Source organism: Calidris pugnax, unplaced genomic scaffold, assembly GCF_001431845.1.
Source record: "Calidris pugnax isolate Ruff unplaced genomic scaffold, ASM143184v1 scaffold41, whole genome shotgun sequence".
Classification (NCBI taxonomy): Eukaryota; Metazoa; Chordata; class Aves; order Charadriiformes; family Scolopacidae; genus Calidris; species Calidris pugnax.
In genome coordinates, this window is record NW_015094509.1 from 11,665,780 (window position 1) to 11,682,172 (window position 16,393).

The following is a 16,393-nucleotide window of genomic DNA, read 5'->3' on the forward strand; positions in this document are numbered from 1 at the left end:
CTTCTTTATGTTAATATAGACAACCACAAAAGTAAATCAGCAGAGCATTTTGGAGAATTGTAAAATTACTTGTTTGCAACAGCAGAGGATCTGTTCCGAAGTTCCTTGCTTAGTAAGAGAATGGATGGAATGTTTAATGAATTTTTTATTTCTTTCTATTTTCTATCATCCTCAATCTATAGCCTTAATTTTCAAATCTTACCTTTACTGCCACTGGAATGTGAATAGGTAGATTCTTTTCATTTATATGGCTACTATCTGTGGTTTTCCATGGTATTATAAATGATGAGGCAAAAGTATTTTTATGTTTGTATTTTTTTCTAAACCAATTTCCTCCAAGATTGTACAGACATATTTTATTGTGCTGTGGCTAAACTATTTTATTTTAAATAGAAAGAATTAAAATAATATTCTTTCTTTATTTGGAAATGTCAACAATCAGTTGATGTATTCTTGATGAAAATTTCATATACAGTGTTTGCAAGCTAACAGATTTTCCATTTACATATGTCTGAACAGGTAATGTGGGTATGTAACTTGTGCCGAAAACAACAAGAAATCCTCACAAAATCAGGAGCTTGGTTCTATAACAGTGGATCAAATGCACCACAGCAGCCTGACCAAGAAGGTACTAGAGGTCTGCGGAACGAGGAAGCACCTCAAGAGAAAAAAGCAAAGCTGCAGGAGCATTCCCAGTACCAAGGACCATCAGGTGATGTATCCACACAAGTTTTGGACAAAAACAGATCTCAAGGGCTCACAAGACAAGACTCAATTAAGAATGGGTCAGGAGTAAAGCATCAAGTAACAAGTGACACAACATCAGACAGGTAAGAAAGTATTTAATTTTTATACTGATAAGATCTGTTGAATTGATGCTACAAATTTTATATTATCTTTTAAAGTTCTATCTTATTTTTAGTCTGTAGCCTATAAAATACATAGTGCGCTTTTTTGAAACAGTCCTAAGAAGCAGCAGCTGAGGAGTCTCTTACTATATTCAGATGGTCATGGATAATATATGTTCTTCATTCCTTCTCATTTGAAAAAAAAACAACAAACAACCACGGACAATGAGCATGTGACTGAGGTTGTCCATGTGCTTGCAACTTTGTCTAATCATAGTCACTGCGCTGTACAGAATGTTACCATGTTTGCACTGGAGGATCACATGTTAGATTACTTTCAGTAATTGACCATCTTACATTTGACATTGCTTGAGGTGAGACTAGCATAATTTGTGTCACGTGAAGATTTTATGCTAAGGGCAGTTGAGAAGTAACCATATATAGTAGTTTTCAAAGATTTAACTTTGTGAGCAGAGTATAGGTGTTGATGTGTTGTAACGCTTGACTCCCTGAAAACTGCCAAATTATGTGAATCAAAGAAATACAAAATATTACTCTATGTAATTCATAGGCTCAGAAGGTCCATTCTGAGGTATGCTGTGTCCAGGTGGTAGATTTGTGCTTGTATACAATTCAGCTCTTTGATTTGTGCTATCCAATTTCACATTAATTCTGGATTATAGGAAAGGATCCTTTTTATTTTATTTTGATCATAGGTATTCATGTACTCTATTGTTTCCAAGACCCATGCTACTCATGATTCAATACCTTATGTTTTCTTTCTAGCAACACAATTATTTGAATAGGTATAATCTTTTCTCAGTCATTTTGTAGCAGGCAGTCATCTTATGAAATGGTTGATTTCTTCATTCCAAAGCTTAAGCCAAAGCAAATGTTTATAATGTCCTATGAAAATGTATATAACATCCTAATAATAAAAGCCAGGGAACAGGGAACCTTAATGCTGATACAAAGCTTTTTTGTGTGTCATTCTGTTTGCCTGAATTGTTAGATCTTTAGGTGGTGTTGCAGTGCCTGAGCTGTAACATAATTATTTTTCTTGCTCCTAGAAGGATCTATTGTAAAGTCATTTCAGTCATTTTCCATGTACGAGTTCAGTGTTTTGAATTTTAAATCTTTTGTGGCATTCTAGAGGTGTTGCTTCACAAACCTCATTTCTATATACCTGGCATTTCACAATCCTTTTTAAGCAATAGCTCTCATAAGTAGGAAACAACATATTGACATAATTATTTCTAATCTAATGAAACGATATTATGTAGTTCAGGTAGATGGGAATGAGTGAGTGTTTTGGGTTTGGTTTTTTTTTTCTTTTTCCCTAATCCTTCCTGTATGAATCTAAAATGTTTTCCAAAATTTGAAAGTGTTGACTTTGAGTTTACAATGTATATTTGTCATGCATTCTATTACTGTAAGAAAAGCTCTCCGCAAACACACTTTTCATGAGATTCAATGCAAAAAAAACCCAACCAAAACCCAATACTGTGAGAAAGTTTGCTGAGTTAATTTATCATTGCTGCATCTATCAGAGGGTGAGCCATGTCAAAAAAAGAGAATTGATTCTTGCTATCTGTAAAAATCATGATCTGTAAGATCATGATTTGGAGCAAGAGTAATGAATAAAGCTGCCTGAACACTTTTCAGGTCCACTGTAAGGGTATGAGATTAAATCATAAAAACCAGAAAGGAAACAACAAATTGAGAGAGTGAGCAGCTGCAGAGTTGCACAACAGCAGTATTTATTTTCCAGGCCAGCAGACACAGATAAAATATATCCTCCTTCCCTCCTCCTTCCCTTCTCCTTTCAAAGATATATACATATATATATATATATATATATATTTTAGAGTTTCTTTTTCTATCATCCCTTTCCTTTTATCTCAGGAAAAAAAAAAAGAGGATTTATGTGGTGGTTTCTACACACTATAGTGGGTTTGGAAAATGCATTTTATTCTGGGTAAGAGCAAACAAGACTGTTGAGGCTACTTGGGCCTGAAGATGCAGGTTTTGTGCGTATATTCCATATGGAATGTATACACGTGTATATAAAGGTTTTATTCTGTTGCATTACCAATGGCAGTAGAATGAAAATGGTCCCGTGTCCCTTTTCTTCCCTTCTTGGAAGGAGTGCCAGTATGAGTTGGCAGCGTAGGCTCTTTCTTTTGGGACTGCAGTTGGGGATGTCAGGGTGTGAACAGAGAGAAAAAAGAGACCAAAATAAGAGGGAAGAGGAGGAGAGAGGAACAAGCAGGCATAAGCTAGCTGAGAAACATCAAAGAGCAGCATGAATTAAATAGATGAAAATGTGTGTCCATCTGTTTCATGTTATATCTCTTTCAAATGTCTCTTCTTTAGTTCCTGGATTATGAACAACTGATACTGAGAACGGCACTGATGGTAGTTTATTGCAATTTTAAACCCGACAATGTAATGTTACAGAATTAGTCAATTACATTGCTTTTTGAAAGGCTGAAAACTGGTCATTTCCCAAGATTATTACTATTTTTCTTCTGCAACAGTTACGACACAGCACTATAGTGCAGCCTCTGATTTCAATTGTTTCTATTTCCGAATTTCTGAGTTGAGAGATCTTTAGCCCAGGTGTCTAAAGCATACAATATTTACTTGGATCTGTGGAAACTAAGCTTATTTGAAAGCAATCTCAAGTAAAACAGAGGCATTTAAACTTTTTTACCTATCTTTTTCTACCTGCTGTCATATTTAAAGGAAGTGAGAAATAGTAAAAGAATTGTGTAGAGACGGTGTTTAAAATAAGGGAGTTGGTATCCAAGAGTCAGACTGACTATGCGTGGATTGTTTGTGTTCAGAAGTATCCGCTAAGGACAACAGTGTCTCTAAATTTTTTAGAAATCTTTCTGTGAGAATTAGCTGACATGAATTTATTTTTTTTTAATATTTTGACCACCACAGTAGAAAGAAAACCACAATTGTTGAGAAAGCATGATGATATTCTTTCACTTCATGAATAAATCTAATACTTTGTACAAGTATTTTCAGGTTGAGTTTAAAATTGAATCAATATTCTTTTCCATGCATGACTGCAAAGAGCTGTCACTGGCTTTCCGTGGTGCTAGAACAGGATGCAAAATTTGGGCAGTAGAGGTACCTTACAGTATTTTTAACATATTAACTAAAGATTTAAGTTTTATGGGATTTGAACTGCATCCAAATATGTTCTTATCTTGCTCTCCCTGCTCCTGTTCCAGCATTTTTCACCACTCTGATAGTCAGTCCCTGGAGCTGTAAAGTGAAACCAATGTCAATCTGAAAACTGTAGTCTTGGTAGTTTTTCTTTGTTTCTTGTGCTGTCAATCTTCTGTTTCAACGTATGCTTTATATGATTCTTAAGGTAATAACTTAGAACAAATGAGTTAGTTTCTTCTTTACAGAACTCCTCTCTTAATTATTTAATTCTGCTACATATAGATTTAGGGGTGTGGATCAGTATTTCATGGCTATTCCAGTTTTCGGGTCGAAACTAAAGCTATGCATATCTGCTGTCTCAATCTGGAATGGCATAAAAAGGAAATTAGTATTAGCTATGGCCAGACGAAGCAATAGAAATTTATGAGAAGGGAGCCAGAGAAAATGCAGTATTTAGTTATTGAAAAAAAGTACCTTGGGGCCAAGAAAGTCAGAAATCCTTCAGTGCAGAAGTTTTAATAAAATAATTAGACACTTATGACAGGGCTTATGCTACACCTACTTATGAGGATGAGTAAAGTGTTTGGTACCATCTGTAATGTCTACATGCAGAGTCTCTCTAAGAAGTTTCTGAATGGTGCTGACATTGTCTATTAGCAGCCCAGACTACCTATTGGGAATATACTATGTTTTTACCTATTATTAATAAGTTACAATGGGTTATAGCATCTCTATTCTATTGTACCTTCTGGAAAAGAGAGGGAGATTTTTCTCTCTCTCTTTTTATTTGCAGAACTGAGGCTGCTTCTTCTGAGAGACAAAAACTGCTTGTACGATTCTAATGTAGGTTTTGTGGGTCTCCCACCCGTGAACAGTGACAATGTTAACACAACATTCGGGACGTGCAGCCGCGCTGCATCTGAGTTGTGGTTTTTCTGAGATGTGCATTGCTTCCCTCCCTCCACTTTTATTTCCCCTAGTGTAACTGAACAACCAGTGACCCAGTTGTTCCTAATTTTTTTCCTGGTGATGAGTAAAAGAAAGAGTTTGGTTTTAGTTTTTTTTTTTTTGGTTTGTTTTAAAGGTAGCCTTTATCTAGCTGTAGAATCTGTACTGAGTAGTGTTGGGCCTCTGACTGACGGTAGGTACAATTTGGGATCCTTTTCTAAGGGAAAAGTCATCTGTTTGGAGAAGAGAGAAAGGGAAGAGGAAACTTCCCTAACTGCAGCAGAACTAACCGACCTCAAAATGCACTCTGAAACTTCTGTGTTTCTTTTTCAAACATTAAAGAGTGTTTTAATTAAGTAAATAACAAAGAGATTTAATTCCAGCTTTAAGTGACAATCTGAACACAGCAAAAATCATTCTCTGCAGTGAACAAATCTCATGTTGGTTTTAGGGAATTTTATTTACACAATTTACTGTAAAGTGCCTTTGCAAAAATAATTCCATTGCAACATGATGTTTGTATTTTGCTTACTGTTACTGATGACTTGATTTTTTTCTTAATTAAGCATATTTGTTGCATACTGCATGCTGAAAACTAGCACTGACTATTCGTCTTTTCTTGCTCTTATGCAGAATGAGCTCAGGGAAGTCTTGATGATATTTGTGATGATATTTGGTATCTTTGAAGCAGATTTTAGCCTTCAGTTGCAGTGTTACACTTCTGTATATCACAGCTATGTCTTTAAGCGTGCTAGAAGACCATTAATAATCTAAATCTGTAAACACAGATCTCAGCTGTATCAGAATATTGAACATTAAGTGCTAACTACAGCTAATATTTATGGAATTAAATGTAGTTTTCCTTTTAGCTAAACTAACCCTAAAAGACAGCTATACTAAAAAAAAAATTGAGGGTTGTAACATTTTAATTTTTTTTTAATTAATGAGACCAGTACCTTTCTGGGTTGACCATGTCTTCTGTTTTGTTGACCTTGCACAAACATGAACGTTAGAGTTCACTGTGTGTTCATAATCCTTAGCTGTGCTGTGCTCTGTTCTTTGGAGTTTCTCTTCAGAAGTAAAAATAACAGGTTTTGTTTGAATTTCGTATTTAGAAAATCCGTGCGTAAAGGTGAATAAGTTACATCTGTGGAGTGCAGCTGAGAGAAATGGTTAACATTTAATACCGCATTCTGCTAACTCAAGTTTGTAGTTTCTGGCAGCAAAGTGGTTCTGGAATTTGCAGGAGGCAATTCAATGAGTGGCCTTTTATTTTCATACTTTTACCATAGCCATATAGACTGAATTAAAATAAAAAAGGAGAATGAATTATTGTTACTGGTACAAATTCTTTCTTTGGCTCTCTCTTTGTGCCTCTAGAAGTCACAAATAATAAAACAATCACTTTTGTAGTGCAATTTAGTTGTCATTTATCTTTTACGTGGCAAATTTAATAATTTTAGTAAATGTCAGATCTGAGGAAAAAATATAACTCTAAAGTGAATGTAATAGGACTAGGGTGACTATATTTTCATAATTAAAAATTACATTATTAATCAATACCATTTTGTTTTCTACTTGGTCATTAGCATGCTTATTATGTTCCTTTTTCTGCCCCTTCTTCAAGCCAAATCCTTGTTTGTCCCCTTGTGTACTCTGGAATGTATTTATCTATTTATTTATGTATTTATTTTATTAGCTCATTTTCATCATCTCTTTCTCACTGGTGTAAGTTAAATACTTAAAGGGTGGGTGTCAAGAGGATGGGGCCAGTCTTTTTTCAGTGGTGCCCAGTGACAGGGCAAGACGTAATGGGCACAAAATTGAACATAAGAAGTTCTGTCTCAATGTGAAGAGGAGCTTCTTTACTTTGAGGTTGGCAAAGCCTGGGAACAGGCTGCCCAGGGAGGTGGTGGAGTCTCCGTCTCTGGAGACATTCAAAACCCGCCTGGACATGTTCCTGTGCAACCTGCTCTACAGGGACCTGCTTTGTCAGGGGGGTTGGACTAGCTGATCTCCAGAGGTTCCTTCCAACCCCATATCATTCTGTGATTCTGTGAGTTCTTACAAAACTCTGGCTAGACTCTGGAAATGTTTTCAAAGATATACCCATGGTATTCCTCCACTTACAGACATTCTTTTCTTCTCTAACCCAGTTCTTTTTCTTTCCACAAGTTCTAGCTCACCTCTCTTCCTCAATTTCCAACAATTTTGCAAACGTTCATAAGTGTCCTTTCAGATTTGTGGTTAAGTGGATGCTTCTCTCTTAAGCTTTGAGAAATCTTGCTTTTCAGTGAAAACGGGCCTCACTGTGTTCTTTACCAAACAAAAGGAAGACAGCGACAGACATTTCAAAGGAATAGTTACCTGTTTCAGCAAAGTAGTGCAGTACAATGTCATTTCAAGTTAAGTAGAAAATGTAGGTGACCTGAAGTCAGTGACTCTTAAAGCAGAGTTTTAAAATCCAAGGTAGTATCTATGTATGGTATGCAGTGGATTGTGTATATGCAACTTGTTCTGACATCTCTGCATGTGCAGCACTGTGCCCTGGTGTTTCAGAAAGTGACATCAGAAAGGGCCCGTTTCTGCAGCACTGGGCTTTCTGGAAATGCTATTAGGGACTCCAGTAAGTGTATCATCTTCATAGAATAACAGGAGTTTAAGGTGCTCCAAATACAGTTTTCCCAGTTTCTGGTCCAGTGTTTTGTCAGCTGATATTACATGCTTGAATGGGTCCCTTTGTGTAGTTTATCTGCCAAAGTAAGTTTTTATTGTGTAGCTTGTAGTAGGATTAACCATGAACTTTGCTACAGTGGTGTTTGTCAGGGGTCGGTACTGGGAGTGGTGCCATTTGACATGTTTTGTGACATGGATGTTGAGATTGAGTGAGCCTCAGCAAGTTTGCCGATGACACCAAGCTGTATGGTGCAGTGGACACACTGAAGGGAAGGGATGCCATCCAGAGGGACCTGGATAGGCTTGAGAGATGGGCCTGTGCAAACCTCATGAAGTTCAACAATGCCAAGTTGCAAGGTCCTGCATGTAGGTTAGGAAAATCCCAAGCACAAGTGCAGGTTGGGCAGGGAATGAATTGACAGCAGCCCTGAGAAGAAGGACTTGGGAGTGTTGGTTGATGAGAAGCTCGACATGAGCCAATAATGTGTGCTCACAGCCCAGAAAGCCAACTGTATCCTGGGCTGCATCAAAAGAAGGTCGAGGAAGGTGATTCTGCCCCTCCCCTCCGCTCTTGTGAGACCACACCTGGAGTACTATGTCCAGCTCTGGGGGCCTCAACGTAAGGAGGACATGGGCCTGTTGGAGTGGTTCCAGAGGAGGGCCACAAAGCTCATCAGAGGGCTGGAACACCTCCACTGTGAAGACGGGGTGAGAGAGCTGGGGTTGTTCAGCCTGGAGAAGAGAAGGCTCCAGGGAAACCTTATACTGGCCGTTATAACAACACTTCTTAAGATAATATTTTGACAGAAAGCAATGCATTTTATCTCCAAGAGGTTTCATTCTGTAATGACTTAGTGAAAATCCTTAGCTGGACTTTGAATGATAGCTTTTCCTGATGTTCACTTAAAAAAAAATAATAAAAAAATAGCTATCAAGGCAGATGAGATCAAAGCAGAAAACTTCTAATATTCTTTGCAATTCCAAATAAACTGAGAAGCTTCAGAGGACATTGCATTCTAAAGTTCCAAATCAGTGCACAAAACCAATTTTTTTTCAGAGGTAGATTATTTTTAATTAAATCTTGTTGACCCTGGCATGAGGTGCTGGGCTGACAAAAAAGGACCTGCCTTAGTTGTATCTTTATGCTCCAGTTAGAACTTGAGAAATCCTTTAAGCTGGAAGAGGAATCGCAATTAGTTCAACAATCTCAGCTCTTGAATATAAAAAATTTACAACTCAACAGTTAGTTCAGCAATTTCACCTCTTTATGATGCTGAGATGATTGCATTTTATTCCTAGAATGGACATCTAATGATTCATCTTCCTGTACCATTCATTAACAGGCACTAGAACAGAAAGGAATTCTTGAAAGAAACCCAGTTCAACTTGTTTCCATTCCTTAGAAAACATTGTATATTTTGGGTGTTTCCTATGTCTTGTTGATCAAGTAAATACAATGATTAGAGAATTTATTTTCATTTAGAAAATATGTATCAATATTTAAAGCAAGAATTTGGGTCTTTGACTAATCAAAGTTCAAAGCAAAAATAATTTAATTGCTACTCAGTAGATATTTTTTTTTTTTGGATGCAGAGATTCTTCCCTAAAGAATATCAATTATGAAGACCCTGACAATCGGAGAAAGAAAAGAGGAAGCTACGTCATTAAATAATGGAAAAGGGAGGAATGTTTTGTAGATGAGACCCATTCAAAACAAACTCTGGAGCTTTGGATGTTAATGCAATGTCGTTAATGAAATGTAGTACTGTCTCAGCTTCTTCTCCTTAACAAACTTGTTTTGGATGATGATATGCTACATTGCATTAATGACTGATGCACTGGTGAAGATCATTCATTCTTACCTACCTCTGCTCCTCCTTCAAGTACTTAAGAGCGCTTATGAGAATGCTTGTGCCCCATTTGTAGATATTCACAAAAGCTGTCAATTAGTTTCAGAGTTAAGCCCGGTGAAGCTAACTAAACCAGGAGATGTCCCTCAAGACAAGCATTTTAAATTTCATGCTCTGTGTGGCATATGGGTACTTCTTTCAGAAGTGTTTATCTCTGAAAATGAGATTTATTTGGAAATTTATACTGTGATATATCACCAATATCATGAAGCCTTACAGTTAAGATAACAATCAATTATAAAATTAACCCTAACCCCCTCCCCAAAGCTTCTAATGAAATAGCCAGCACTGCCTTTACTAATGTAATACTCCAGTATTAAATGGAAATCTTTCCAAAGTAAAATATTTGCACTGCCTTAATGCTTATAAAACCCAGGCTCCGTGACACTGTCAAAGGAAATGAATTCCAGAGGTGTATGATCATCAGGAAAATATTCTTCTGGTATTTCAATCAGCTGAAGATAGGAGCAACCCAGGAGACCATAAATCTTATAATGACATGAAAGGAAGATAAATTAAGTCTCTTTGAACTCGTTCCCAAGATATGGAAGGCTCCAACTTTTATCCAGTGTACTGAACAGCAGAAATTAATAAACAGTCCAGTGCATAGATGTGTTCTCTTAGCTTCTGTTTCACAAAATTAAAAGGCTAATCTTAATCTTACTTTCATTTGGAGAACGATCTATTTTCTAGTTTACACATATATTAGCCTTTGTTTCCATCACAGATCACCTGGACACATTGACACCCAACACAAGTTTGGAGGCCTTTAAAGGTCCAAATCAGTCATCTGAAAGAAGGGATACTACAATAAATCTCTTAAGATATTTTCCGGGTGGCTAAAAGGAATTTCTAAAATTAATTAAACTCCCCAGTTCACAGGGAATGAGAACCTATAACCTATAGGTTTCTGCAACCTATAACCAACATGGACTTCAAGATCAATGTAACTGTTACTTTCTTTACATCATAAGGAGCTTTATGATCAGCCTCCTCACCCAAAGAAGTGTTTGTGTAAAGGATGTCATCCAAATAGGATAATAACTGTGTATTTCACAGAGAGGTATCTCTGCCCAAGTGCATATATAGAAATTATTGCTTTGCTGGGTGCATTTATGTTGTTGGTAATCATCAGTGGACTGTTGCAAGATTTAATTTTTGCTGTCTGCTACGTGGTAATTATGTCTTAAATTGTTATAATTTGGTGAATAAGCAAGTAAGTACAAGTAAGTAAGTAAAAAGCCATTAGGAAATCAACTTTCACCTTGAATATGTTGTCCTGAGGCAGAGAGAAACGACAGGTATCTGAAAACTGTTAGTGCGTGCACTTTCATCTTCTGTTTTTAGTATTTTACGTTATTAATCATACATAATACTTTGTTAGTAATATTTTAAATCACTTTTTTTTTTTTTGGAAGGTGACAAATTACAACTTTTAATGAAAGTGAAGAACAGAAGTCTTTTTTGTAGCAGATGAAGTTTTCAGTGCATTGTTTCAAAAATCAATCAAATCTCTGTTCTAGGCCAGCACTTCTTGACCAGTGAGACACATCTCATTGGTGAACCGTCCAGAACTGCAAATGAGGCATAAAGCAGGATTCATGTAATGTAATGAGGTGCAAAGAAATATCAATTGATTGTGAGTCAGCTTAAGGTAAAATTGGTTGAAATATACTACTTTAAACTACACGTTCTGCAAGGTGCAGCATCTACTGCATATTGAGCCTCCTGTATCAATGTGTATTGCACGTACTTCTCTGCTTATTCAACCAGAGTATAACAGCTTTCTGTTCCTGTCAGGTAATGCAGCTATTCCTTCAGTCAGGGAAATGAAGTCTCAGTTAGACCTCTTCTGACTTTGATTGCCTGATTCTTCCATCTTAGTAGTATTCCTTTAATACTTTAAAAAATATTATGTTATGTGTTTTATACCACATCTATGAACATGGATGAATGTATATATTCATATTAAAAGCTTAGGATGTATAGCTGGTGCAGTAAGCTGTCAGATACTCTGAGGCAAGTGGGGAACTGCTTATAGGATCATTCTGTGACGCAGAATTTACAGACATTATTTTGTGGAGAAAAACAGATGTATTTCTCCTGTAGGAAGCCTACCAGTCCTGCAGACATGAAACAAAATTAGCAGTATGTATGAATTATTTTAGTACAAACTAGAATCACAGTCTTGTAGGTTGAAGAAGTATTTTTTACATTTATTAGACAAATAGGTTGGTTTTTTGTTTGCCAAGTGGAATTTCTGCCCCAGCAGCATTTTAGTTAAATTATGTCTTAGTTCAGAGCAGTGGGTTAAACAACACTTATCCCTACAGTTTAGGTTTTTTTTTTTTTTTTTTTTTTTTTTTTTTTTAAAAAAAAAAAAAAAAAAAAAAAAAAAAAAAAAAAAAAAAAAAAAAAAAAGTTCTAGGAAAAATATTAAACCCGAAACATGTCTTTTGGAACATTTCTGACCAATTTTAATTATTGCCATTAATGTATCGTTGAAAATTTTTTAACAGAATTTCTTTGGAAGGTATGACCTGCTCTTTGAAAATGGGGGAAAATACTTATTTTTAATCACCTTCATCTCAAGAGCTGTAATTGAGGTTATGAAGTTATAGTGGATTAACAGGTTATTTTTTTTTTTTTTTTTTTTTTTTTTTTTTTTAATATGGGAGATCTATCTTCTATAGGAATTTTGCTAGAAAATATACATATCCATAAAATGTCTGGATTATGTACTGGGACAATTCATGGGTAAGAAAAAGGGAGAGACTGTACACCTGGATTTTTTTCTGACATGGTGTCAGAACACAACCAAGGCAGGAATTGGAAAGTGTTCTTAGATCCAGCAATAGAACTGCAACCACAGACTTATATTCATACCTCCTAAATAAGGTACTTAGGCAAGTGTAAGAACACTTCATTAAACCTGGTTTTGGGCACTCATGCAATTTTTGCTCACATGATATTTTTTTTTTCCTTCATGGTTCTCTTTCTCTCTATAGATTATACAGGAAGAAAAAGATGGCTAGGCTTCTAAACTACACACCTTAGTCATTTATATTGAAGTGGAATGAATCTGGGTGTCTGTGTTAAATGCTTCAGACAATGATTCAGGCAACCTAATTTCAACCTCTGAATTTGCCTAAAATCTTCATTTTTAAGCACAGAATTCCCTAAGCAAGGAATACTTAGAAATGCCCAGATATGGCACGTGAGGCAGGAACTAGCTATTGAAGCTTTGTTAAGAACCAGATTTAGGCTACAGTGTACTTAAAACAGCGTACAGAGGTGTTTTTTTTTTTTTTTTGTAAACGTGTCACTTGGCATATAATATTATTACCAAAATAGCAAAATCCAAAGTGCCTTATTCTGCTTGTGCTAGGAAAAAACCTCAAACTCAACACTATACCATTTTATGGTATAGTTTTTATGTTTTCATGGCATGTTTTTAAGTCACAAGATACAACTTCTTGTGCTTTTTCTCTATTTTGTGGTGTGCCCTAGCAGTATAAGCTTTTTGTTTCATCAAGTGAGTTGTATATATTATGTAATCTTCAGAGGGGTAAGAAGGACAGAGATAAGAGAAATAATTAAAATTAAACATTTCATGTAATTATTTCCAACTGTTCTTATCATATTTAAATAAAATTTCCCATATTGCCTTGCAACTAAAGTATTAAAGAATATTCCTTGGAGAGGTTTGAGAAGCCATAATCTATATTGAGTAAAGGAAATTAACCAATAAGTCGAAGTTACTAATGTTAAAGACAGCTTAAAAAATAATTATACTGGGAGGTATACCTAGTTCTGAGATGGACCTGCTGACTCATTTCAAAAAATAGTACTGTCATAGTATAGTCTATCATCATTAATAACAAGAGGATTTTTAATAATTATTTTCATATTTCTCTTGTCCAATTTATTTGTTTTTTTCCTCTGTCTTACTCATCCTGGAACGCGCAATTTGTACGGTCAGTGCCAGTTTTTGTATGTGTCCATACTAGGCCTAACAGCAGGATTTCCCAAGTGAACATATGGCACATTTCCTAGTATCTGCATAAGGAGCAAAATCAGACCTATCATTGTGTTATCTGAATTTTAAAAAATGCGGATTTTTTTTTTAACACTGAAACTATTTATAATAAACAGGTCATCTAGCATTTAACTTGCACAAGTCTTCATTTTTTCCTTTCAAAGATTCAGAATTTAATAAAGCCATAACTGGTCAAAATAAGATAAAATTTCAGCTTCCAGGTATTTTACTTGTAAAATATATTCTTTACAAACTAGTAAGTATGCAGGTAAAAATCTCATCTTTAACTTGCTTGTCACCTTTTAGAAAGTTTTAAAGCCATATTGATCAGTGGATCATTATAATTTCTGTCATTTACTTAAACCATGATGAACACAGGAAAATGGATTGTTTTGTCTCATCATAGAACTTCAGCACACCTAATCAGGGACAGTTGGCGCTTTCCTGCTAAGGAAGTCCAAAGCTCATCTGGAATCTCCCATGAAGACTTGGCCTTTTGGGCTGATGTAGTCTATACTCAGCTTCCTTGGGAACCTATAAATGTCAAGGTTAATTTTGTCTTTCATTAAAAAATAGGACATTTCCTTGCTTTTCCCCGCCCCCTGTCTTGATGACATTATTTCTGAGAATTTTCGGAGATGGGAATCTCCAGATTCCTGTAAAGGTGAAAAATGTAAACTGACAGCTTATCTTTGTATTTTATCCTGAATGCCTGAATGTAAGTAGATTAATCAGAGCATCTTCTCAACCATTTGGAGTGTTGTGGCACTTGCTGGGTAAGTTCATGACTGAGGAGCAGTGCACAGACTGCTTCCACTGGCACTAGAGCAGTTCCAATATTTGGAAACGTGCTAGAGGCATAGTGCTGAACTGTGCTTTTGGGTCTTGATCCAAAGACTATTGGCATGCAGTGTTGTCCCTGATTTCACTGGAATTAGCCTACTAAACAGTTGCTGCTACAGGGAATGGGAGTTAACAGAGTTTGGAACAGTAAGGTTCTAGTACCCGAAACACAGCAAGTAAGAGAATGGATTAAGGTTCACACATCTTATCTGGGCCCCTGATGTTATTCTTATCTGTAAGCTGAACCAGATCACTTCAGCCTCATTTTCTAAAGTATTGAAAAGTGTGGAAACCGAGGAATGAGGGAGCTAAATACAACAGAGAGAGGTGGTTCCATGAGCACCAGATTCAATACATCCTGTAATGGTGTCTCATGTTTTTCTATCCTATTTCCTCTGTGATGTGGTGGAGGATCACAATAACTCAAGCCCCTTTTGCTGTCACTTGGGATAATTTTTTCAAAGTTAAGATGGCAATGATGTGACTATATACTGACCATACTCTGTCTGTCTTTCTACTTTCAAAGCTGATGGGTAATGGCTCAGTTCTACCCATCATTCCTCTATGTGCACCAACTTTGGTCTTTCTCCTCCTATGATGATGCTGACTTTCACATTATTTTAATATTTATGCCCCTATGAAATTAACCAGTCTCCTGAAGCGTATTAGTCATGGTGATAGGTGGCAATATGGATAGGAAAATGGATAAACAGACTGTCCAGGTTTCTATGTCTCCTATCCTTGGTTTCAAATCTGTAACTTAGGCTAAAAGAAGAGTATAGATTACTATTAAATGGCTAAATGGGAGGAATATGGAGAAGGACATTGAAAAGACTTATATGAATACGGGGATACAATGTCTGCAAAATGAAAAGTAAGGAAACAGGGAAATGTGGAAGATACTGCCATAAAAATGCAAGCAAGAAAAAACAGTATTTGATGGTTGAACATGAGGATGAATTTACTTTCTTTTACATTACTGTACTTTGTTAGTGGATATTTTCTGTAACAAGGTTTGGTCTCTTAGCTGGAATTTCAGTATCTTCCATTGTAGATCCATGACCTGACTACCAGGGAATAAAATCAGTATCACTTTTCCATTTTCAATGAATGTTTAACTCGGTGAATTAAATAGTTCTTTCAATATTTAATTATTTGGCGGGAAGCAGAACAGCCTCAACAGCAAAGACAAGTTCCCTTTGGAATAACCAAAAGGGTGTTGATGGGGACTTTGTGGGCACACTTTGGACTCAGTTCTCCATGTTCCCAGACACTGTTCTAACTGCCAGAGTTCCTGTAATAAAAAGAAGGGTTTGCTTTGAATGACTGCTCAGGCGTCAGATCAAGAAGAGGATCCATTATTACAATTCTTGGGCAGAGCCTGATGCTTCACTGCAGCCTGGATTTAGGTACTTTTATACTTTTGGGATTGGGGCTTTAGCTGCATCCATCTCTTTATTATTTCCTATCCTAGATATTCAGGATATTGGCTTCTATGACTCCTATTCTTATGTGATTAAATTTATAGTTGTAGATTTTGCCTTAGTTCTTGCTGAATTTCTCTTGTGGAGCTGAACCTTTGAACACTGATGTGATGAAATACAAATGAATGTGTTCTTTGCTCCAGAAGAAACTCTGGTTGCATTTTGCTAGCAGTAGCGAAGTGAAATGTTGATCCTTGAATTTAATTTAGGTTAGTCCTTTAAAATCGTGTCCCACCATGGAGCATCAGTTTGCTAATCTGACCCCAAATGAGTGGTAATAAAACACCATCCAGTGTGCAAGGCCACTCCTGTTAAATTACCTGTCTGAAAAGCATTTGTTCAGATTTGTTTTCATAATGACAATACTTAAACAGTCAGGTTTTTTTAATCCTAAATGCTTTGATACGGATGTACTGGAGAGCAATGGTGGCTGCGTTACAGGTATTTATATGCTATTAA

General features: G+C 36.2%; 1 protein-coding gene across 2 annotated transcripts in view; it reads left to right on the forward strand.

Moving 5' to 3' along the window:
• The window catches only part of RIMS2 (regulating synaptic membrane exocytosis 2), a 457,774-nt gene that overhangs the window by 114,208 nt on the left and 327,173 nt on the right, over positions 1-16,393 (forward strand). For both annotated transcript variants that reach the window (XM_014965521.1, XM_014965515.1), the window contains one exon: positions 520-830. In XM_014965521.1, the coding sequence (XP_014821007.1) occupies positions 520-830 (311 nt within the window). The remainder of the gene's footprint in view (positions 1-519; positions 831-16,393) is intronic.